The sequence below is a fragment of the Apus apus genome, chromosome 4 (genome assembly GCF_020740795.1).
Source record: "Apus apus isolate bApuApu2 chromosome 4, bApuApu2.pri.cur, whole genome shotgun sequence".
Lineage (NCBI taxonomy): Eukaryota > Metazoa > Chordata > Aves > Apodiformes > Apodidae > Apus > Apus apus.
Window position 1 is genome coordinate 101,738,936 of NC_067285.1, and position 26,745 is coordinate 101,765,680.

The 26,745-nt window shown below is 39.2% G+C and overlaps 1 protein-coding gene across 1 annotated transcript in view; it reads right to left on the reverse strand.

Moving 5' to 3' along the window:
• STX18 (syntaxin 18) overlaps positions 1 to 26,372 on the reverse strand; it is a 65,903-nt gene extending 39,531 nt beyond the window's left edge. The window contains exon 1 of the mRNA XM_051616553.1: positions 25,912 to 26,372. Coding sequence (XP_051472513.1) covers positions 25,912 to 26,073 — 162 coding nt within the window. The 5' untranslated portion in view covers positions 26,074 to 26,372. The remainder of the gene's footprint in view (positions 1 to 25,911) is intronic.
• Between the last annotated feature and the right edge of the window lie 373 nt (positions 26,373 to 26,745).

The window sequence follows — 26,745 nt, forward strand, 5'->3', positions numbered from 1 at the left end:
TCATGAAATTCAGAGCCCAAGTTTCTTGCAGTGCAATTCAGAGGGTTATGTAAATGTGTTTCACTTTGAGGCTAAGCTGAATCTGCTTCAGCAGAAGCCATCACAGGGCACCACAGCAGTTAAGGCTCTGGCATCAGCCACAGCTGGACCTGATCCATGCTCTTCTGCCAGGCCCTTTTCAGCCAGAGCTCTACATTTTTGGTGTATTCACACTAATACACCGATACACTGACACAGTACAACCTGACACAGCACCCACCCTGTCTCAAAATCCTACCACTCTGTCAAATATGATGCAGAGAAACAAGCACCATTTTGTTTCAGTGTTCAAGTATTTTTATGGATTTTCATCATTGGCACAAGTGTGTTCTTAATGCAAAAATCCCTTAATTATGTTTCAACACCTTCATTTGTGTTACGCAGATGAAATACTCCTTTAGCGGTTGCTCTAGCATTTATGCCAATTAAGTTTCTCTCCCATTAAAACAATGGACTGGACCAAGAAAACATCCAGACATAAATGGGAAGTTTGATTCCTTACCTGAAGTATATGTATAGATCGGGCACAAAAGAAAACAAATAAATACCCTGGGGAAAAAAGCTAATTCTGTACACAGAATTTGCATTGAAGTGCTTTATAGTATTGGCAGAAAAATTAAGACAAAGGGCTCTTTTTTGCATGCCCCCACCCCTTGTGTAAAAGAAACCCTCAAGACCTGGATCATCTGCCCTAAATCTTAGGAACTTACTGGGCCCTGGTCACTGTAGGTCCTCACATGGCTGATACAGTGTCACACTGATAAAGGCTATTCACATCACTGGTACATCTAGACAAAGTTTCTCAGTTGGGTACACAGTCCTCTTCTGTGCTGCCCCACTTGGAATGGATTGCTTTGCTGCATTTTCTGAGTTAGCTGCTGTTCCTGTGTTATAGCACCTGGACATAGAACCAAACAACAAAAAACTCTCCTCCATCTCTGGGGAAAAGAACTTTTCTCCACTAGTCCTTATAACAGCAAAAATTCTGGCTAAACTGAGGTGAGGAAAACAATAGTAGCAAAAAAAAAAAAAAAAAATAATTCCTTTTAATAACTCTTGACTGGACAGGGATACTAACAGTCAGTCCGAAAACCAGTCTGCCAACAATGTCTCCATCCTGTTGCCTTCTAAGAAACAGAAGTGTCTTATAAAATGGTAATTAAGGCAAACCATGACAAGTTCTCAACTCTACAGCAAGGGTTAGTGGTTTAAGCATCACTGTGGATGAAGGCATCCTACTTTGTCCCCACTCAGAGAATCTTTTACATGACTGAAGTTCAGCCATAATGTCTGAGAAAAATTCCTTTCCTTAGAGTAAATCACCGTTGTATTTCTATTAACTACCAAATGATCATTAGCTTCCCAACATAACATATGAAGTGGCAGGAAAAAGTGTCTCTGGACCCTGGCATTTGTTCACCACAATGATCTGTATAGGGGTACTGGTCTATGGATAAAAAAAAAAAAAAGGTCTCCCTCCAACCATTGGGGAGAATAATTTCTACTAGAAAATAATCCAGAAATTTCTCCTGAGAAAGTGCTTGCAGAATTTGGGAGCAGTAAGATTTCACTATAGTTAAAAGAGAAATCAATGCTATTGTGTCTCATTTGAGTAATGCTGATAATTTGAAAGTGTATTTTTAATCACTGAAATCAGAATCCTGACAAGAACTGAAGTTGTGAAGCAAGGCATTTTTCCCTTCTCACTTCTTCTCAGCCATGAATCTGGGCAAGACTTTTTAAATGCCCATTTCCTGTAATTTTGGTAATTTCAGAGTATAATTATTTTTACATTTTTATGATGCCTTTGGGGTATCATTGCAAATATTTTTAAGCATTTAAACTTAGAAAAATAATATTAAGTAATAGCTTCTTTTAAGGAGAGACTGTCAGCCCTGTTCTGAACAATTCCCTTCAAAAGCAACCTAAAGATTTATATCTGCTGTAACCATAGAAATTAGTCTTGAGTTAAAACAAAATAGAGTAAAACATAATTTGTTTAATGAAAATCAGAACAGTGCTATTGCAAATGAGAGTTGGGTTTCTGTTGTGTTTCTTTTCTAATTCAACAGACAGCTCTGTATGCAGTTCTAAGATTTTACTTGATGGGCTACTTCTTACAGCTTAATCATCCTCAATTAACCCATTTGAACAAAGCATACAGATTTTGCAGTATTTGAAGCTTACTCAAGATAGGTGTCAATCAGTAAGAAAAAAGTTGAAGGCTTTTCAGATTAAAGAAGGTGAAGTTAAAGATAAGAAATATTTTTAATGATAAGAGTAATCATGAGAAACTGCTTTGACATTGTAAGGCAAACAAGACGACAGCACAGAAAATTTTATGAGTTTTTCATATATAAAGTTTGAGAGTAGCAGAGAAGCACCAACTTGGAAACATTTTTACATATCAGCATAGTTTAAAAAAAAAAAATCACATGTTCAGAAAAAAACTGTTTCCCATAGACTAGGAATATTTACAAGATTGCATTAAACATTCCAGCATACAAACCCTCAAAACCAATGATCATGCATAAGGAACTTCAAGGTTAAATATGAAATATTTATAGGTCAGTTAAGTAAAAGTTAAAAAAACCCATTTGCTATACTTTCAAAAAAGCAACGAAAAGAACTTTAAGTTCACATGAGAAAACATTCACATGCTTCACAATATAACGTCAGAACCAGAAATCAGAACTCAAAACCTAGAAAATCTTTCACATCATAATAGATGGAAATTTGTTTCCTGTGGGAACACCTGTAATAGCCACATAAATTTAACAGAAGTTATTAAAAATATACAAGTGTACAGTAGAAGGAATCTTTATCAAAGGAAATACAACCTAACAGATAATTTTTCTAAATCCTGTATGTCTAATGATAAACTATTATGTAGCACTTCAAGCTGTTACATGACCCGTAAAGTCTTCTTCTATGCCTCACTCAATCACATAAACAGGAAATTATCAAACTGTATAATAAAAAATAAATTCAGCCTTATTTCAACTAGAAAAAGCTAAACGCTGAAGTCTATACTCAAAATCAAATTATTCTATTATACAATGACAGATACGTAACTGAAGAAAAGAGAGAAAACAAAGCTGCTTCAAAGTCATAAATTTCCAAGAAGTCAGTAACTGTTCCTCAGGCAGAGCACCAACTCTTAAGTCCTCACGAAGCCCCTCTACCTGGGGGTAGACATTCTCTGTATAGCTTTGCAATATGAAAACCAGCAAGTTGCTATGATACTTGCAGGCGAAAAAACAGGGTTTCCCATAATTCAAAACTTTCTTCTAACTTCAATATTTTTCTCACTGCTTGTGATAAAGAGATGAGTTTCCAGTATGGCATTGCCCCCTCCTCCCTGAGTGTCTCTTAAAGAAGTGAATAGCTGAATGTAAAAGGGCAACTATTACAAAAGCACCGATTTCTAACAGTAAGTTTTTGTTGTCAATACATAAAATAACAATCTCTACCCAATGTATGAACAGTTCTAGGATGCCCCTATCAACTCAACCAGGCTACAATCAGCAGTGTTACTGCTTTACTTCAAATACTTTTGTCTTGAGATCCCCCTGTAAAACCTCATTTCAGCAAAACCCGAGCCTAGCTCTTCACTCACAGTCAGAAACCAAAGTGTTACTTACAACAGCTTTAATTTTTCAAGAAAACAAAGGTAGCGGAATGGCACACTGAGAACATTTCCACATGAGCTCCCTCCAAAGGCACCTCTCTCAGAGAATGTAGGCAACTTTTCCCAACAAAGTAACCTTCTCCTTTCTTGCAGAAAATGTAAATCACGTGCTCCTGCTCTCCTCCCCCAACTCTCCTTCACACACACGCACCCCTCCAAGAAAAATTTGTTTCTTCCAGTTGCATTCAAAGCCTCATGATATTGAATGTACTCTATGTTCCTCTTACCAGCACCTCAAAGAGAGAGTAATGAAAACTTCTGTATCTAGTAATGCTCCTTAACAGCAACGGAAAATATATGTCAACATAGCACATGTTCAGGGCTTGGAGCATACCGGTCCAAATGCTTGCTCTTGCAATGTCACTTTTATTAGTCAGCAGAAAAAAACAACTGGGGTGTGACTAGGATCAGCTAAGCAACTATGTAGTAAGACACATGAATATGCATCATTCTAACCACCGTTAACATGGGAGATACAAGCTTCTGGTCTCCACCTCTTACCCCAGTTCGTAAAAAGAGAACGATCTAGGAGACTCAGCCAAACAGCTCACACAGACATAAGGAAGTTCGGCTTCTAATACAAGTAAGAAAGAAGAGACTCAATAAACGGAACTTTGGAAAGTCATACAAGACACCTGAAAATACACCAGTTCACTCCTGTCTCCTAGCTAGCTCACTTATTTACAGCAACAGGCCACTTATCCCTGCAAAGTATTACTCAATTCTGAAAATTATGTCAATCTCTACAAAGCCTCAAATTCAAAGAAACCCATGACTCAGTGTAGTAAATAGCTTTCTGATTATATGCATCCACAAAAAAGAAAATACACAGTGTGCAAATAGGAAGGCAAAAACTTAGCACAGACACAGAAGAACAGGAAGGAAAAGGGTTGGCTGAAATAAAAGGAAACAGTATCTGTGTTGAGACACACCATCCTACATCACTGCATCAAGCCCGAGGTTTCAGCCAGAAGTGAATGCTGAAGGGCCTCCAACAAGAAAGGGCTTTAAGCTACAGTGTTATCTTCACGGTTGCTCAGGAGAGCAACAGTCTCTATTCTGAACTCACCAAGTGACTATAAACACAACTGAGTGCCAAGTCAGCTGGGAGACAATCTTAGGAAGCAAGATGGTGAGACACACGCTGACCCATATTTATTGAAAAGTTTATGTTCACAAGTACTCTGCAGTGAGACCACACTGAGAAAAGATCATGTTAACCACCAGTGAGAGGAAAGAAATGGAGGTTATTCTGTAAACTCTTATGAATCAGAAAAGCTTCAGAAGACAAAATCTATTACAATACTATTTTGCAAAATGAATTTGAGTTCTGGTTTTACTTGAAACAATCTGCTAGAAAGAATAAAACAGGACTGCTTCCATCCCCCCACACCCCCCTCCCCCCTCGATATTTTAAGATATATTATAGGCAACGTTACAGTACAGTATAAGCAACAACAGTGTGTCACAAGCTGTTGAAGTGGAGCATTTCAAAGATGTTACAGTTTTCATAGAAGCCTTACTTTTCAAAACTTTCTGCTAATCTACATAAGGGCATTGCTTAGCACATAGGGCAAGAAGGAGCCATCAAGTAGCTGGAACACCACCATGTCAAACCTGTACAAACTGTCTACAAGTTTACGGATTAAGCCATACAAGCTACTAAGAAGCTTTGTGCCAAGATTCAGCGTCCGTTAAGCAGTTTTGTTGTGTCTCTCCCACCTGTACACAGCAAAGAAACCAATGTTACCTCTGTCTTTTGCCATAACAACTATATTGTCCAGGCTGGGCTGCAGTAGCTGGTGCTTTTTGATGGGAAATAACAAAACAACTTGATAGGAAATATTTGTCTTGCAGCAGATACAAAAATGTGGAAATAGGAGTGTTTCTTGTAAGATAGATACTGGTTTGTATATAATTTTTTACACAAAGTTTGAATAAAATGCCACTGGCATTTGCCACACCAATGTTCCACAGCTCTAATATGAATTCAGTGAACAGCCTCTCATGTCCGGTTTTTATTAGGGATACAAACGCCTGATTTACAGATGTCATACCCACTGCTCCACAGTTCTGCTCTGCATTACAAATGAGTCAGTATGACTGAAACATATTTCATCACTATGTCAGTACTCTGCCCGTGCACTGGCACGATGTACTTGGGAAAAGAGAAAGTTAAACATGAGGTACACTGGGGAGTTATCTCACTAGCAACTTTAAAATTACAATTATAAGGCTATGAATCAGAATTAAAACATGAAAGCTTAATACTGCAAACAGAATTTACCATAAGGATACTGACCAAGATGACATGGTAGATGTCAAACAGATATCTGACTGTATGAGTAGATGGAATGGGAGCTGGTAAAGCTCACTGTGGCACATGGGGGAAGAAGAGCAACACTGAAAACTGAAGGAAAGGAAGATCTGAAAATGGAAGAGAGAATAAAAACAGCACCAGAATGGCACAGTTTGAGGTAAAGAATGAAAAAACCCCAAACATCATAAGATACATCCTGGCTCAAGCAATAATTGTATTTTCAATGCAAATACGAGACAGACACCAAAGACAGAAGAGCTAGCACATACTTGAAAGGATGGGACCCTTATTTAGGGTAATAAAAAAACCAACAAGAACTAAATAGGGGAAGTAACAAACCCCTCAAGCCAATAATTAACTCTATTAGGATGTAAAATAGTCGAAGTGTTTTAAATAGCCTAAAAAAAACACTGCATGCTATATACATGCTAGTTAAGAGAGTGTTAACATGACCTCATGTTTTTAATAGCATGTTTTACTCCCTGGGATATCAGTATTAGAACCAGAGCATCCTAAAATTGTAATTTTTCCCCACAGGAACACACAGCAATTTCAATTGCCTGCAGCTCTAACATTACATGGATGGAAAAGTTCACTGTTGAAGGCCCCGTATGGCTGCATGATGGTACAGCAGCAGTGCAGATACTGAAAACCTTGATATTTCAATTACTTTGATGGTATTTTTCTCTTTTTTGCCTTGAGCGTTCTTCAGTCCCCTTCATACTGACTTAAACACTGTTTCTGCAACAAGCAGCTCAAGTGTCTGACATGACTACAGCATCAGTAAGTACGGAAGAGAAAGACAAAAATGATTAATGATAGAAAAACAGAGAAAGAAAATAAGACCTGTTGTCTAAATAAAAAGTTTTACTAGTGTAACTTTGTTTAGTTATACTTTAGTTGCACTGTACCCAATTAGCCAAAGCGTGACTTTTTCTTAAGCTGAACTAACTCAATGTGATTTTTCTTTTAAACAGTTTGAGGATTTTGCACTTTAGAATATAAAAAGTACACCTTTAATGACTGCATGCATATTTTTATTGCTTAATTAGTAGCTATCATTATCATATACCAATTATACTAAAAGACAGAGGAAAAATTAATTATATAGACTAAAGCTTCAACTCCGCTTTTCCTTTTGATTTCTTTGTCTTATAAGACAAATTAGGCAGCAATAAAGGAGAATAAGCCTTCCTTCTGCTGCAGAAAGACAGACTGACTAGGTACCTGTGGACAACCAATTTATCCTTCCTGCACTTAATGTTCTTTTTACCATTTAAATAAACAAGTGTTAATTCTGTAATACATGCTTGTAAAAAATCAGGACAAAAATACAGTAAAAAAAGGAATCAAATGTGGTGCAAACAAATAAGAAAATATCAACAATAAGAAATCAGTGACACTAAAATTAAGCAAGAGTTTTCAACAGAGAGCTATGAGGAAATGTGAGATACAGAGCCAAAAATAAAAGCACACGTTGTCAAAAAAGTAACAGTTGGAAGTTACAAACGAAGGCAAAACAAAGCTACTCATTTTACATGAGTAAAACAGGCGAAAATGGGGTGAGACTCCTGAAGAGCCACTATTTTTTCCAAAGTCAAGTCCAGGCATTATAATATAGTTAAAATTCACCTTAGATTTATAAAATGATCCTACCAGGAAAACTAAATGCATTTACTCGATCAGAAGGAGTTCAGAAGCAGTGCTCCACCTGATTCAGAGCGTGTGCTCCAAGGCAGAGGACACATGTACAATCACAAGAGCTGATTTATGTAATCTGGTATTTGAAAACAGTCAATACAAAAATATCTACTGAAGCACAAAGGACAAATATCTCCCTTTTCATTCAAATGAAAACACAGCTCTTAAAAAAATAGTAGTACTGACTGTTTTTCTCTTGCATTACAAATATAAAATGTATGCAATGGAGGTGGCAGAAAATCTATTAGGCAGTGCTGGTTGAATGCAACTCCTTAACTGAAAGTTGGTGACAGTCACAAAACAAAGCTCTTAGTACTGCTACCAGCCTTAGAATTTGGGATGAGAAAAGGAAGGTCACTACACCTTAGAATTAAAATTACCTAGATCAGACTAAACACAGCACAAAATCTAGATTTCTCATTTCAGGTAACCTAAAAATAACTTAAAAACTAAAGGCACTGCCTTACTTTACTGTCAGAACATACGCGTTTTAGCTGCGGGTACAAAATTCTTCCATTTCTGCAGTTCTGTGCAACACTGAAGCTGGATAAAACAAAATAAAGCACATTAACAGATTCAGTATCCTGGATCTAGTAGTCTTTTCCTATGAAGCTGTAACAATTTTATAACATAAATTAAAAATTCAGAAATTTTTATCAACCATCCTCACTTTCAATGACAAAGCCTGGTGGTATGTTGAATAGCAGCATAAACTTTACCAGAATTTCCAAATAAGTTATTTCCTGTGGCCATTACAGTAAAGAGGAGAAAAAAGTGCTAGGGGGGCTTACTGGAAGCACTCTGTTTTTATATAGTGCATGCTCTTATCTTTTATGATAAACCTACAAATACAAACGTGATTGTACAACAGATAATGACATTCACCATTAGAAACAGCTGAAAGGTCTTCTTAACTCCCGATGTGGAGGCAAACGGGGAGGAAACAAGAAGTTCTCAGAGCTTTTGTAAATAGGATTTTGATGAAGGACTGAATTTCTTCTGAGTGCATGACAGTCCTTCCATTTTGGAAGGAAAAAAAAACCAGGCTGATGTTATGTACCAAAACCTGCTATGTCTCTTCATCATATATTATTACAAATTTTGATTTTAAAATTACAATTATTAAAATATTTTTTTGTATTTCCATATTACCTTATCAGAACACTGTAATTTATCCAGAAAAGAACTATACAATACAAAAAAACAGAAGACAAATATAAGAGAACTTTTCCCTTGCTTATAAATTGTAGAGACAAAACACACTCAGAATAATCATTGCAATCTCAGGGGCCTCTCAGCTTTACAGTTATGCAGCATTTCATTAGATCAGGTTTTTTCTCAAGTCTTACAATGAAAACCAATTCGACATCAAAAGATTCCTGCTTGTCACGTTACATTTACTAGTCATTGGAGCAGCCTTATCCACTAAATACGTGTTGGCTTGGAAGTCATCACGAACCACATTCTTAACTAATTACCACAACTGCTACCAAATACTGATTACTATTAAGAATTGTTAAGTTAAACTAAACACACCAATTATCATAGCTTTCATTTGCCAAGAGATGCCATTCCACCAAAAGCATGCCACACAATTAAAAGTTAAAAATACAGTGTTTATTCTGTCCTTAACCATTGCTCTTCCACTGCTTCCAAAGAGGTAGGAAATGTACTAGTGTAACAACGGAAGTCTTGCACACTGTGGTTGGTTTCTGCAAACTACACCTCTATGGCAAAGAATGCTTTCTGAGGGAAGGCTGAACAGAAACTATTTTATAAGGAGTAAGAACATCATATTGGCAATGATATTATGTCAGGCAGTGAATGCAGCACAAGACACTTCTCAGCAAGATGTGTATTACGTGGTTTGTTTGCAGGATAACATCAGAATATGGCTGGGCTTTGACTTGGTGGTCACCTACACTAGCTGCCTCAACATCTTAGCTGCCTCAACATCTAGCTGTGCATGTCTTCTTTTAACAATTGTCTGTGTGGCTGAATGGACAGTCTGTTTGCTCTAGCTGAAATAAATAAATAGTCACAAATCTGTTTTCTTCACAGTTTCTAATCCATGTCAACTACTGGCAATATTGCAGTCAGGTAGGTTCGTGGTTCATTTTTCTGGAAGAGCAAGAAACATCAACATTGGGGTTTTTTAATCTGAATAGTAAATATACAACATTAAAAACTCAAAAGAGCTGGTTTACCCACTTCTTTTACATTCAATATTATTTGTTCGATAAAATCTTAAGACTTGGTGTCATTTTATTAACTTAACTGGGGTAAAAACGTAGCCATAAACACTAGGTCAAGAAGTAAAGACATTCATGATCTAGAAGCTAGGTAGCAAAACAAATCCTTTAAAAAACTATCAAGTGAAGCTAAAAATAAAATTAGATATAAATTCAAGTTTTAGACTGTGGTCAATTGAGGTCTAGACAAAACCCTATGTTTGTTCACTGCCTAGTCTCCAGTCTGCTCCAAGTTTGAAAAGGTAATTGAACTCAGTCTGTAATTACTGGATTAGATACAGATGGGCTCTGTACATTTCAGGGGAGGAAAGAACTGTTTTGATTCATTTTATGATTGCCTGTAAGGTCAAACTTTTCAAAATGTACTTTCATCTGTTAAATGGTTTCTCAAAGTCCCAGGGGGACATCTTCAATAACTGATGTTTTAAGCAATTTGGGTCTATCAGATCCAGCCTTTGAATGTAATACGCTGTCCATTTTCTAGAATTATAAATGTGCATGTAGGTTAATTGCTACAACTTGTACATATTTTTTAAACTACACTTTTTTGAAAAATTTCAAGTTTTACCTAACAACTGTTATGCATAAATATTTGTAGAATTATTTTGGTTTAGGGTAAAAAATATCTTTTAGTAATATGAATAAGACAAATTAGAAATAACACACATAATTCCTTTCCATTTGTCAGAATTTTCTGAGAATGCTCTCTTAGGGCCGAAATCAACACTGTTTGAATAGTTCAAACAAATTCAGTTCATTTCTTACAAACCAAAAAAAAGGAAAATACCTTAATAAAAAATTCTAAAAAGCACTTGAGAAGATTCTCTCTTAGTACTCTCTTCTTTGAGCCTTCATCCTCACTCTCACTCACAAGATAAAATGCAGAACAATGAGCATTAAACTTTCACTCAGATAAGAATTTTTTGCAAAATTTTTTATTCAACGAAATGAACCATAGCTCTGCAGGCTGTTTCAGTACAAACAGGATTTCATCTTGCATCTTTCAGTGTCTTGCTTATTTAAAAGTTCAACTGCTCCATAAAGGATATCTAGCTCTGCTCTCAGTTAGGGACTTCCAGAGCTACCCTAACAGCGATTTAGAACAGAAAACACATCATACAATCAGAAGGCAATATAATAGTTTGGTACATAATCTTAAAAGGGGTAGGAAACTTAATTCCAAACAGCTTACTATTCAGGAGTTCCAGTTTATTCGCATTACAACAACCTTCCTGCTTATAAAATTCCAATAAGAAAGCATGTTTTTATTACAATAAATATTTGTATTTATCCACAACATCTAACTGGCAACAGCCTCAGTTAGTCATCTCTGTAGGATCAGACGCCTATAGAGTTGTTCTGCCAGAAAGTTAGTTTTTAAACACCGGTAATAAGCATAGTAGGAAATATGTTAATATATTCTCCCTCTGTCTCCAAGTCTGCTAATCAAAGAGACTTAAGAGTGCAGCAAGTCATCTCATGTAATTTTCATGATTAACATTTTATTCATGTTATTGCAAAGTCCTCTACATAAAGGACAAAACCTCAAGTCAAAACCAACCACCACAGAGTCCCAGCAGAAGGATGCATGATAGTGACAGTTACTCGTGTGCCCTCTCTGACAGAAGATCGTGCCTATCATCATCAGGCTGTGCAGAATTCTCACTACAAAGTACAGGTCTCACTGAAAGAAGGAACTTCTTCCACTACATTTTAAGAATTTATTGATAAAAATCAGTTTGTTCAAAACAGTTCAATCCACAAAAAGTCTGCCAACAAATTATGGGGTTTTGTAACAGTAGCTCTTTTTTAAACATAAAAGCATCAGTAACCACCACATATAAACAAATTTTAAGATGGTCTTTGAACTATAGTTCTGATTCTTATTACTGCCAAAAACACTGAAATTTACTCAAAAGATAAAATCCATCTAATATTTGCATTATCTGCCTTCCCATGTCTCTAATTAATGCTTTTAAATATATTTCTTTAAAACTGGAATAATATTCAGATTAGAATTTACTTAGGGTGCATAAGCTTAATTCAATTAATTAATAATTTTATTCATTAATTTTAACCAAAAAAAGTTTCCTTCAAAAAAGTCCATGCTTTATTTTCCCTATGAAATAAGATTATAATTAAGTACCTCAATTGTTCTGTCTGAAACAATAAACCACTCTTGAAACTACTGTATTTTCAGTTAATAAATTGTGAAGAAATGGTAAAGTAACAGCTAGACCACAGCACCATGCATTCTATATGCCATAACACAGAAGAATATAAATATGATGCAAGAAGTTCTCCTAGGTCACATTTCAGACCAACTAATCGAGTTTTTGAGATTTTTACCTTTTTTCTTCTTCTTCACATTCTTACTACCTCTAAGAAGTATTTTCCTGTGTCTGCTGTACACTCATTTATATTGTATTCAAAAACAACTGGTATTTGATCTCTCAAAAGTATACTTTCAGGCGATCCACAGTGACATAAACATCTTAGGAACCAGAAACAACATCATTAAAGGCAGTAATGTGTTTTCCTTCAATACACTAGTGTCACTCACATTATGGTTATCATTGTGTCTTCTCAGAAATCTCTCAAAAAATAGAGAAAAGAGATACCCAATTCATAGAGTGGAAACTGAGTCAGTAGGCAGATTACAGCAATGTAGTATTATTTAATCAATGAGAACCCACATTGATTAATGACTCCTTCAATTTTTACAAAAAATTAACTGTCTTTGTACATCCATTCATTCTCCGAGATTTGTGAGGAAGAAAAAAATTACGACATTACAAAGCTCTTGCTTACTTTGTGGTAAGTAACTTTGTGGCAGGATTAAGCATCCCAATTAATCTAATGTGGCTATTTTACTTTAGGAATACTTTTAACATGTTGTTTCCTGTAAGTTCATTTATTAGTAAACATGCAGAGAGAACATTTATACTTTGGCACAGTCTAAGGTCAGACTGATCAGAGTTAGAGGCCACTGGAGCAGTAGTCTGGGATTTGGAAAACGAGTATCCAAGTCTTTGCTTTCCTACAAAGCAGTGTCCCACATGCAGAAAGGAATTCCTGAGCCATCCTTGTGCATTAACTCCTGCATTACTGGTTGAGTACTGAGTGCATTTTGCAATATATACACTGGACTTAGAGATGTCAAGTGATGCAGAATCTACCAAATCAAGGATCAGCTGAATCACACCACAAAAAATGTGTACATTTTTCAGTACTGTATTGTATTTTTGCTTTTTTATAAGCTCCATGAACAAATGGGAGACTTTCTTCTTGTGATCATGTTCCCTAACAAAATAGAATGAAAACATTTCTCATCACAAAGCAGATTTTTCAGACTTTAGATAATTTTTGTATCTCTTTCCTATAAAAAACAGAGCAAAACAACCTCCCAAGACCACCACATTTCCGAAAAAGGCTGACATCAGTACTGGACACAAGATTTTGTCATTTTAGTAGTGCTATAGGCTTTTCCCTTAATTGATAATTCCCTCTATGTTTCATTTAACCTTTTAAAAACCTTACATCACTTTATTTTGGTATTAACTCTTAGGTGCTGTATTTATCAGGAGCCAAAGAGGCCAAATATGCTCTACCATATTCATGGCCAGCATTGACAAATGCCCTACTTATACATGAAAAGGTATTATCAGGCTCAAGAGTCTTTGCATAGATGTAATAATTTTTCTATATAGTTGAATGAGCCATGCTTTAATTTAAGCCTATATAAAGGAACACTTCCCCTTGAATACTGCAGCAGAAACTACAGTATCCATCACACTGTCCAGCCAAACTGGCACAAAGAAAACTATCTATAACAAAGAAAATTGAAGAAAGGAGAATTTTAAATTAATCAAAAATTTGTAGCTGTCACTTGAAAACGGGTATGCAACAAGGTTCTGAAAGAAGAATATCCGAAGAACAAATACATCTGTTTAATATTACAAGCCAACTGTCAACATCCTAAGTGAAGTTTTAATTTAATATTTTTTCTTTCTTGATGTTTTACCTTTAGTCAATGTCTCGTGAGAGTATCAGCTTTCTATAAGAAACTGTTAAATATAAAGAAATGTTATTGTAGCATGTTTATAAAATCATAGTTCGAGAACTTTCTATTATTTTAAAGCCTGACCACAACTTAATTATCTGCAGGACATTCCAAGCTCACAATTGCAAGCTCCAGTTCCCAAGCAATTTTAAACAACATCTACTGTACAGGACATATGGTATTGCAAATACCACAACATGGCAGTGTTTCCAAAGTCAGCATTAGAGCCTTTAGACATGGTTTTTATTTTCAATAAATATTTGTTTCTTTACTAATCATTAAATGGTTTTCATCACCATTGCATGTTTGTCTTTCACATGTCAGTTTTCTATCACCATTTACTTTTAATATAAGTGAACTAGTTATAAAAAAGAGAAATATAACATATAACATGCCTTATGATATACATAAAGTGTCATATGAGTAAGCAGTGTGTTCCTCTGCAGCTCATACAATGTTTTGCTTCTTTTCCAGGAAAGAGCAAAAGCAACAAAAAACAACAACCACAACAAAAAAAAACAACTGCTAAACTGGAGAGAAGGTAGGGAGGGAAATGAGACCATTAACTCAGCCAAAAACTCCAGGAAAGCTGGAATTTCTGTAAGAAAAAGAAATCTCAAACAGCTTGGAAACTGAAAGTTGTTCCTACTTTGTAAGAATTCCCAAACCACCTGAAAACAGGCAAGAACAAAAGTGCATTATGCAATTACAGCTGTATTTTATACATGGCAATCTGAAAACTAGTGGATGATATAACGCTTCAGAACAACTCAGAACTCCAGAAGTACGTTTTCCTGCCCAAATACCAATACTCTGTAGAACATCTTGATTTCAACACACTGCTGACAAACTCCCCTGCCTTCCTACCCATTTAATCAACCTCCCTGGTCTCTGGTAACTGAGGACTCGCTACTCAGCATGCTCCAGCATGCTGCCACCATGGAGCCAGTGTGAGGAGTCCCCACCACACTCACGGTGGGCTGTCATACAACCCAGTGCTTCATCCTCAGCTTCTCTTCTACCTGCTAGGCCTTGGGTGCGTATTTTATTCCAGAAAAACCTACAAGCCCTGCAACAAGACTATCTCTAGTCTTCTAAACATACTGATTACTTTCACCTGTACTAAACATTTGAGGACTTTTTTTTCCATTGAAAAAATAACTGAATTACTATATTAGAATCTAATTATAAGAATATTAAAATATAACTCCATATTAGAGCTCTTATGAGTCAAACCAAGACCTCCATCTATTATTTTCAACCACAGGCCAAGATAAAGTTTAAGAGCTTCTGGATTTCATGCTACTTCCACCAATATTTGCTGGAGACCCATTCCAAATTTGCTATTCAGCTGAGACATGGAGAGGTGGGAAACACCAGTCAGTTGCATCTTGTAGTACAGAAATGAAATACTCAATTTAGAATCATTAAGATTATATCTACATACAAAAAAACTAAAAGTAAACAAAAAAGTAAATATCCAGTGGGAAATATCAAGTAATCTCTTAATAGTGGAAAAGCAAAGACTGAAAGGGAAGCTGGATTACATTTACCCATATCTGGTTTTTGTTTTGTTTGTTTTTCAAGTGTTGGACAACACCTACAGAAATGGAATAGATGTAAATTTGAGCAGATGCAGAACATCTGCTTTCCTATTGCTCTCATCACTCCTCATCAAAAGGGAAGGCAGCGTGAGAATGAAAACATAAAAAGGGTCAGCAAACCCCTCAAGGCTGGTACCTGATGACTGTAAAATGCCTTTCTTTCGCAGATGAAGATTTGACACACCACCCTGAAGTCAGGGAACTTTCATTTTCAAGAAAGTATCCATCATTTAAAATTCTATGCAATTATATCACACTGTAATATTTTCAACACTAAAGAACATTTTCCCAAAATTGCTGGAAATGATTCATACCTCAATTTTTCACCCTTTAATTGCTTTCACTGCTGAAACTATCGTACCAGGTTTTAATACTTGCCAGCCTGAAAAATATTTCCAAGCATAGTGAAGTTTCATAGACAGAGCATATATTTATATAATCTGTCATTGAAAATCTATATGCTTTTTCTACAGTGAAACATACAAAAACTTAAACCACTCACTACCAAAAATCACAAGGAGTCAGCTCAGCATTTCAACGATAACTAATCCTGATGACCTAAACCAGCCTCAACTAGCAAAAACACAGGAGTCAGTACTACTCACTGGAAACAGTGATTTGTAACCAACTTTTGGGAGAAGCAGCAAAATCTTCATATTTTGAAACAGCTGTTCCCTGAGATTGAGTTTAAACTTCTTTTGCTAATCACACATATGAAGCATAGCTAGCATCATAAATTACAGCTTCTCCCCACTTTATTAATATGTCAATACACTTCAGAGTTCAAAGCAATTAACACTTGTTATGACTTGGAAATTCTGTTACCTAATTGTCACAGAGAAGAAAACTTGTTAGTCCAAGCCTAGGTTTAGCAGAAGCTAACAAGAGTAGTACTTTTCAAATGTACCTCTTTCTACCCAACTTGACAAGCAAGATACACCATGCACACAGAAAATGAGAACTACAGGATGCTGGAAACAGTCCCAGGTAGGTTCTTCTCTGGGCTACTATCAACCAAACTGTTCTATTTTCAAAAAGGAGGAGGAGGAGGAAAATGAGAACCTTAAAGTTACTAACTTCCAGAGAAATTAGCTTTATTTTGGCCTCATGGCCAATACCTGGAAAAACAGATCCCAAGAGTTAAATCTCTAACAAATCACGGTGATATTATTTTCAGTCTGCTTATTTAAAGTTTATTTCTGTCCCAAACAAGAGGCTAAAATTTAAAATTACAGTGATGACTTATAGTGCTGACAGTGTATCAAAGTACTCAAACTCATGAGCTGTTCTTATTCCAAAATCTTTGATAAAGAACTCAGAGAAACAGTAAAAATCATAAACACATACATTAAATTCACTTACTATCCTTCCTTCCTTCCTTCCTTCCTTCCTTCCTTCCTTCCTTCCTTCCTTCCTTCCTTCCTTCCTTCCTTCCTTCCTTCCTTCCTTCCTTCCTTCCTTCCTTCCTTCCTTCCTTCCTTCCTTCCTTCCTTCCTTCCTTCCTTCCTTCCTTCCTTCCTTCCATGTGTTCCATCATAACCTCCATGTAATATCCTGGTATTCACTTTTTTTTTTTTAACCTGTATTTCTATCTCTCATGTTAAGACTGTCTCTTCTCCAACCTACATTCTATTTTCTTCTGGCTAAGCCTGCTCACTTTTTGCTGTCTTCTCTTCCATTGTATCTCTCCAACTTTTCAGATGCCACAGGCCTACCCCCCTGTTACTAGCCCATCTTTCTCCTTCAGCTGTCATGCTCATTTGTAACCTATGTTTAAGAAAAGAAGCAGGCTACATGTAATAAATCTCAGCTTTCTTACACTTCCATATCCACTACGAACTTCCATAAATTTTGTCTTTATTTGTGGCAAAATGACATCAAGAACTCACAGGAGGTAAGAGATTAATGGACAACCATAGTCAAGAAAGGGTTCAGAGTGAGCAGCTACATGATACAATTCCTCCAACAACTCTAAATCGGGAAAGTTCCTCTCACAACCAGTTTAGAAGGAGGTGAGATGATGATGAAGACAATGCTTCCTCAAAAGGGGAACTGCAGCCTTAGATACTTTGGGATTCCTCAGCACCACATGAGGTCCAGTTAGTCAAAACAAGACTAAGTTGCCAAGCCAACATTCAATCCTGCTGTTCAGTTACATTCAGAAAACAATTCCCATGGAGTGAAGAATGTACTTAAAAACAAATAAACAAAGCAGGGGGAGACAACGACAGACATTTGCACAGACATTTCCCAAAATGTAAGAGTTCATAACTCTTCCCTCAAGGCCAACCTCTGCCCTCAGCACTGATACTGATGTGAGTTTTGCTAAAACCAGAAGCATCGCATGGGGAACATTAGTGATTTGACATTTAATCCTGTTGCATTAACCAAGGTCAGTATTTCATTCCTCTTCAAAAATCTTTTAAAAAAAATATATTTCCTCTGCTATTTCCTTAAGCAGCTTTCCATGTGTCTCTCCTCTAGTTATTAAAATTACCAACTTCTTTCCCTTCCATTTCTCAGGCTAAACTTCTTCTCTAACAAGGATGAAGGAAATGAGAAGTAAAAACAATAAATAATAAAAACCTAACATTAACAATAATTTCCAGAGGGGAAGAGATAAATCTGAAATATTAGAAAGCAATACACTGTAACTCCACATTTGAAAAGGTATAATGTAAAATAGCATTTTCTGCCTAGAAAACGGGAAAGGGAAACCCTGGTGCATATAATCGAGCACAAAATGTAGCACCATTGGTGAACTTTGAGGAAAAAAATTACTACATAATTGTACATGGAAGAAGTCAAAATTAATTCTAATGACCTCAGCTGTGGACCCAATTTATTAGAACTTACCTCTCATTAGAAGTTGAGGTGAACTGAAATATCACTTGCTGTCCAAAATTTGGCACAGTCATTAATTTCTAATAAAGACTATAATTGGCTATACCATAAGTATGTATTTCCTTTTCATCTAAATATTCTCTCATGGGAGTTATTCTTACATAATAATTAGAGTTAAAATGATCATCTGAACTAACCTTAGTAAATCAGGTTAGAAGTTTTTGTAATATACTTATAATATAATATAGTTTAAAAATAATAAAAACAACATTAAAGCACGTAATTCTAACTATTTTGGCCATTTCCCTTATAGCACTGGTTAGTATCAGATATTCAACTACAAAATCACATGTCTTGGACACACAGCCTGTGTCCTCCCATAGACTTTAAGGTACCACTCCTGGATATGGAAGGTTTTAGGATTAAGTCCAATTCAGGTTTGTTCTAGACCTGAGAAATACATATCCCATCCTATAAAAAGTTAATATAGCAATCTGGCTATTTCATGATCTAAGATATTTCATAGTCTTGTAAAAAGCTTAGATATAATTTGACAGGTTCTGGAGATGCCAACCTGAACGTGACTCAGAACTAGCAGCACAATAATTACTGCCATATTCCTTAGTATTTTTATTTCTGTATACCTTTTACAACTGGGATGGTGTTACTATCAGCATCAGCAGATTGGCACCTGCCTACCACACCAAAGCTACTATGTATCCGAAAGTAGAGTGGAAAAGCCCGATGTCCCAATCTGCAAGACAACTGTTTTTTCTTATTAACATGGCATTAAGCACAAGGAATCCTTTGGTTGAAATCTAATAATCTACTAATGTTTTTCACACTTGTTTTGATTTGTAAACCCCTAGAAATTTTCCAGTCAGGGTGCAACTTGTTTTTATTAGTGCTACATACTGACCCCTGAGTATATACTGTAATCAGACCAATTACACAATTTTGGTGACTGTATTTTACTCTTGGTACCTCTTCAAACAATCCTGAATAGTCTGAAAGGGATCATGTATATATGTTTAAAAACACCCCTTCTAATTTTGCTTTGTCAGTAATTATGTCATGCTATTCAAGGTGGTGCTATTTGGTGAACATGGGGGACCAGCTAATGCTTTGGGCATCCCCTGTGCTTTTTTAGGCTTTATTAATGCAGTAGCAAAATACAGCCACCGTAAACACCACATAAAAACACTCCTACTCCTTTTTCTCCTATGAGAATGCTCTAAATCCCAAACTGCAAAGATGCACAGGAAGATCCCATTTTTGGTACCAAGGACAAAACATTAGCTCATCAGCTCAATGTATCTTCTAATAACAATGCTATTTCAAATTATCTCATAGGCTGCATCCAAAGAATACAGTGGACTTAAAAGGTCTACATGAAAAGCTGTTTTACTCAGAATAAATTTAATAAATAAATTTTTAAAAAGCCACCACTAACCTATCTGCAGCCAGAGCAGCATACTATGAAAGTCAGGTGGCCTCGCAATTAAAAAGTTTGCTCAAAATTTATATTCCATGTCATTTGTTCTGGCTTTCACAAGAATTATCTTTGGAGACAAGTTTTATGTGGGGGTTTTTCCTCCTCATTACATATTTGTACAGAGCAAACAAACATATTTTTGATGTGAATATTGGCCTATCATACCAATTTTTCTGAAGAATCAGTTAATCATCCTACAGAATCCATACACAGAAGTTATATGAATAACAGATGTGGTAACCTTATGAATCTGGCATCTTTATGTGTTCAACAGCTTAAGACACAGACATTTGATCATTCTGAAATTTTGCATTTAAAGACTTAGAAACATTTAACCTTTCAAATTTTCCATTCTCCGTGATACATTTTCAGATAGGTCTGGTAATGCTTTTGAAGAATCCACACTCCAGCACTTCATTAAGGTTTTGCAAAAAACTAAGAGACTCTCCCTAGCAAAACACAAAATTTCATTTATGGCTGCAATCAAGCCCGCCAAGAAATTCTGCCTGACCATTAATTCATCATTATTTCTGTTAATAGGCTGTATCACTCCTGATGCCATTTCTCCAACATACACTGAACAGTCAGCAGTGATAAAAAGTTCTCATTCCTTCAGTATTTTCAAATAACTAAGAAAGAAGCATATTTGACATGGTATTTCTGATAGCTCCTACTTGCCATAAAAAAGTAACAGGAATGGCTTGGATAGTCAGATTTCCTAAGATTGACACCTGAACTTTTGTCTTAGGACAAACACCTTCCAAAACTGCCAATCTTACCAAAATCCCAAACTGTAAGTTTAAAGTCATGGTGAAGTTGTGAGTGTCATATAAACTAGGCCTATGCTATATCTGATCTTATTATGTTTGCTACTGAACACTTATTTCAAGCCTAATTTATTTTATTTAAATACTTTAATTCTTAAAATTCTTCAATCACTTAGCACATTAACTCTGCTTAATCTCAAATCTGATATCATACCAAGGAAGCACTGGGACTGCATGGCAAGATTCTGGTAGTGGGGGTGCTGCAGGGGTGGCTTCTGTAAGGAAGCTTCCCCCATCTCCGAGGGAGCCAATGCCAGCTGGTTTAAAGACAGACCAGCCTCTGGCCGAGGCCAAGCCCACCAGCTACTGTGGAAATGCCTCTGGATAACACAGTTAAGGAGGGTGAAAAGTTGCTGTGCAACAGTCAGAGAAGAGTGAGAATATGTGAGATAAACAACACTAGAGACACCCAGGTCAGTGGAGGAGAAAGAAGAGGTGCTCCAGGTGCTGGAGCAGAGATTCCCCTGCAGCCAGTGGTGAAGACCATGGTGAGGCAGGCTGTCCCCCTGCAGCCATGGAGGTTAATGGTGGGGCAGATATCCACCCGAGCCTGTGGAGGACCCCATGCTGTAGAACAAGAATACACCCAAAGGAGACTGTGACCCTGCGGAAAGTCCACACTGGAGCAGGCTTCTGGAGGACCTGTGGACTTCTGGAGAGAGGAGCCCGAAGCAGGTTTGCTGGCATGACTTTTGAACCTGTGTGGGACCCATACTGGAGCAGTCTATTCCTTACAGAATGCATCTCACAGAAGGGGCCCACACTTGGAGCAGTTAATGAAAAACTGCAGCCTGTGGGAAGGACCCACATTGGAGATGTTCATGGAGGACTGCCTGCCAGGAGAGAGACTCCACAATGAAGCAGGGGAAGAGTGTAAGGAGCTCTCCCCCTAAGGAGAAGGAGCAGCAGAGACAATGTGTAATGAACTGACCAAATCCCGTATTCCCTGGCCCCAGAACTTGGGAGTAAAGTCTGTTTTGCCCATGACAGTAATTAATGAATGCATGTCCCTGCCCTTATCTTGACCCACAAGCCCTTCATTATATTTGCTCTCCTCTGTCCAGCTGAGGAGAGGAGCTCTGGTGGGCATCTGGCTTCCAGCTGGGGTTAATCCACCACAGCTACAAAAGCCTGTAAAGTATGATGAAATGCAAACTTTACTATTCCTATATACTACATTTTAAATAGCCATGTCACTGTAAAAGTCTAAGGAAGAAAAAAAATGACTGCTTTTGTTTTAATTGACCAAAAAGCACTAACATATACAAAATGAATTTTAACAGTACTTTATAAATTGCAAGCAATGGAAAGTCTGTCACTGTTATTGCAGTTTTCTTATAGGAAATCCCTTAATGATCTTTTCTTACCTGGGCCTAGTCAACATATAACTAGTGAACAGGTGGAGAGATGCCAAAAACATTCACCATATATCCAGCATTAGTCACCTTTCACTACATATTAGACAACCTAACGGTTGTACAATGCAACTAACAGACCAAAAAAACCCAAACCAAATTAACAGTGATGGGTCAGTGCTGGGGCAAAGAAAATCCTTTCAAAAGCTCATGGCCATAACATTCCTCTTTGATTTAGAAAACATCCATAGGCAAAGGGATCAGTTTTGTTGCAGTGTAACAATATCACCACCAACAGCAGTCTCAGCAACTAACATCACAATAGTTTTTGAAAATCTCACAACATCTGTGTTACCAACTTAGTCTCAAATACAAAAGCCTTCACCAGCTTCCCACAGACTGCAACAATACAGTATACCTGAGCATAAAAGTCAGCTTTGAAAAAATACAGATTAATACTGAATGTTGAAGTATTTTTTTGTGACCAACACAAAGTACCAAGAGCACATAAAATATATCGTCCAATCTCTAAACCAGTTTCCCCACACAATATTGATTCAAGTCAAAGCTCTTACATTCTACATTCTCCATGACTACTCAATCCACCAAAAAAATCATATTAAGTTATAGAACGTAAAACAGGACTTTATAGCTGCATCTCCCAGGTGCAATGAAACTTTACCATAAATACAGAAGCCCACCATGCAGACATGGAGCTTTCTTATGAAAGAAAAATGTAATTCTACAGAAAATAAGGAACTATTACAACTTTGCGAATTTCTTCTCCAAATGCTAAACACCTTCAACCTTCCTTCTTAAACATTACTTAGAGCCTGTCTATGAAGAACACACAAAACAACAACAAAAGCCACCCATTTCCACAGGTCTCTACAGTAAAACCTATAGTCCTTTGGAGAGGAAAAGGAGGCAGAAAATGTCCTGTGCATGACAGTTACATTGCTTAATGTAGATCAGCCAAGTGCTCATACACAAGAATAATGTGATAGAACACCTCTGTGGGATGGGCTAGATAGTAGAACTAAGACCTTAGAGCTGTGTGGCAGCCACAGGCAGGGCTGAGCACCCACCCAGCCCCACACGGCAGCTCTGCCACCCCAAGTTTCAACCACAGCTGGCTGCTGCTCCCATGGCTTGCAACACAAGCAGTCAGAACAGCTCCACCTGCAAGAAGCCAGGCAAATTCACCAAGAATAAAGCAGTGAAAGAAGTAGGTTTACGTGTAGACTCTGCATGAGTATTTCCATATGTGCATGTCAAATTGAGATCTTCAACTAAGGACTTTGGGGTAGTCTGCTTTGGAGAAAGGAGGCTGATCATTGCTCTCTGTAGCTTTCTAAGGAGGGGAAGTGGTAGAAAGGTAGAAAGGTAGGTAGCTGCTGATCTCTTCTCCCTGGGATCCAGCAATAGGATGCATGAGAACGCTTCAAAGCTGCACCAGGGAAAGTTTAGACTGGACTTTAGGAAGCTTGTCTTTTTACCAAGAGGGTGGTCAAACACTGAAACAGGATTCCTAGAGAGGTTGATGCCCCATGCCTGTCAGTGTTTAAGAGGCATTTGGATAATGACCTTAATAACTTTAACTTTTGAACTAGATCATCTTTGCAGGTCCCTTCCAAATGAAACTATTCTATTTTTTTTCTGCAACCAAATACAGCTTAACAAAAGTGGTGCCTAGGTGCAAATTATTCAGAGTCTCCACTGTTACCCTATATGGATTCTGACCAGTATCTTTCACAACAAGTTTTAAAGAAAACACTAGTTAACCATTGATATGTTCCTCAGATTAAACAATAAACAAAAAGAACCCCTTACATCGTCATGGAAGTATTCATTAGCTTTTGGGGAGCTTTGTTAAAAAGAAGTATGTTAAATATGTAGCTACAGCATGCCATCACTGCACAGGACACAGAGAAGATAAGGATGAGGCTACACTTGAGCATGAACAGAACTTAAGAAAAAAACAAAAACTGGAAGCAAAAGGTATGGAGTGTTGGTGGTAGGAAGAGGGTAAAAAGACTAGAAGGGAGGGAGAAGTGGGAATGACCACGTCTGAGGCTATACACTATTTGGAATTTGGACACAAACTGAGGAGGAACCAAAGTGCAGACGGTGACAGTACTGGAGGCAGTGGGACAAAAGGTAAAAAGTTTTGGAGGGAATGAACAGAAGTCTGTAGGTATAACAGTATCTAGAATGAAACTTAAAAACCTCAGATTTCCTCTTGCCTCCTCTGCTACTGCAAATAACGGTGAAATGCCTTGACAAGGTATCCAACACTATCTAGTGCTAACGCCTTATAGAGCTGTAAAATGTGGCTTCAGCACCACCCCAAGTGCTGGAGCTATGGATGGCAGATTTAAAAGCTGAAGCCGTGTTGATGGCACAGATAAAGTCAACAGGATGCCCTGTGATAAAATTTCAACCCCTTTCAGAATTCTAGGAATTTACACACACACACACAAATTGTGCTAAAAATTAAAGAGGCTGCCCTGTTCTGAATTAAGATTGAAGGAGCCTGCTCTCTTTAACACTGCAGAAGGTGGAGTATCTGTAGTTAACAGAAGGAGACGCAGTGGGGAAAAACAGGTAGATCTCATGGACAAAGGCCTTGAATGGAGCTTTATGGACTGCGCTGATCCCTGGGGATAGACCCCTACCACAGAACTCAAGAGCTGACAAGCCACTTAAATGAAGTTTTCGTAATTCTTAATAATTTTTTGTTCATTTAACAAGTACTCAACTCGACACCCTCTGCTTAGGCCTCAAAGCAATCACTGAGCTACTGAACAACAAACAAGTGTTACAGAACACATTAGTTTTTAAGTACTCTCTCTCAGAATTGGGAAAAGTACAATGAGCACAGAATTTTGACATTAATATCTGTGTTTGAAAACGAAATTATTCATAAAATACAAAACGACTGAACGAAGTCAGATGTGCCTTCTTTGTTTAGCCCCAAACTTGCATACACACTCTGTAAGCCTGTGTCCTCGGAGAATGTACTAAACAATCTTTTACTTCCCCATTAAAAAAAATAAAAATCACTTGCCTTTGCAAGTCTTAAATTGCTCCGATTATGTTTTTACATGTAATGTGTGCAACTTGCCCGTTTCTAGCCATAACGCGTGACAGAAAAAAACCCAGTAGTACTAAGGACAACCTACACAGGGCAGCCCTACAAACGCCTGTGCTCACACTCGCTTTGGGAGCCTTCCCTTACGTGGCAGCCGGCAGGAGGAAACACCCGCGCGAAGGCGTGCGGGGCCGCGGCCCCGCCTGCGGGAAAGGCCCCCGCCCGAAGGGGACGCAGCCCGCAGAGCCCCCGGGGCCGGCGCTGCCTGCCCCCGCTGCCGAGCGGCCCCCGCCCCGCAGGAGCCGCGGGCGACAGGCGGGCTCGGAGCCTTCCCCAGCCGCCACGGCAGCAGCCGGGCTCCCGGCTCTCACGCTGCGCTCCCGCCCTCCCAGCCCACCCCCGTGTGGGAAAGAGCTGCCCCGGGGTTGTTTGTGGGCGGCTGCGGGGCCCGCTGGCCGCCGCCAGCCCCCGGGGAGCGCAGGGCGCGGCGGCCCGCTCCGCGGCGCGGCTGAGGGGGCGGGCTGGCCGCGGCGGCGCTCAGGCGGGGCCGCTGACGGGGCGGCCTCCGGCGCGGGCCCCCGGCGGGCCCGGGCTCGGCCTCCCGCCCGGGGCCTGGGTGCACTCACCACCTCCCGGGCCCGGCTGGTGAAGTCGCTCTTGGAGCGGGCGGCGCTCCGCTTCAGCAGCTCGTCCCTGGCGCTGTCGCCCACCGCCACCCCCAGCGCCTTGTTGCGGGTCTTCACGGTCTTCACGCTGGCCTTGAACAGCAGGGTGATGTCCACCGCCATGGCGGCCGCCCCTCCGCCGCCGGCCGGTGCCGCCGCGCACCCTTCCCCGCGCACCGCGGCCTGGCCCGGCGCGTTCCGCCCTGCGCAGCGCAGGCCCGGCCCGGCCGCCGCCTTCCCGGAGCTCCCAGCTCAGTTCATCGCCGCTGCCCAGCGGGGCCGAGCTCGGCGTCAACCTCCGCGGAGCCCGTCTGGGCCGAGGAGGGTGTGCGACGCCGAGCCCGGGCAGCTGCGGGCGGCCGGTGCCCGAGGTCGGGAGAAGCGCTCGCCTCCCGCCGCCACAGCGCACCTGGCGGCAGGGGGCAGCGCTGCCCTGGGCCCCCGGCACCGGCCGCCGCCTCCTCCGGCCGGCAGCGCTGGGCAGGGCAGGGCAGGGCAGGGCAGGGCAGGGCAGGGCAGGGCAGGGCAGCGCGGCCCTGGGCCCCCGGCACCGGCCGCCGCCTCCTCCCGCCGGCAGCGCAACCCAAGGCGGATTCCAGCGCCACTTCGGCGTCTCGGCGACGTCGCTGCGGGGCCGCGGCAGGTGTCGCCAGGCGGTGCCGTTACACGCCGCCTTCCAGGCTTTTTAGGGTGGCAGCCTAGTCATGGAAAGACAGGTTAACGTGGGTTGATTAGGACGTGTTAGCAGATCTGCGGCGGGACCTGGGGTTGGCACGGGTGTGGGAGGCTCCTAGG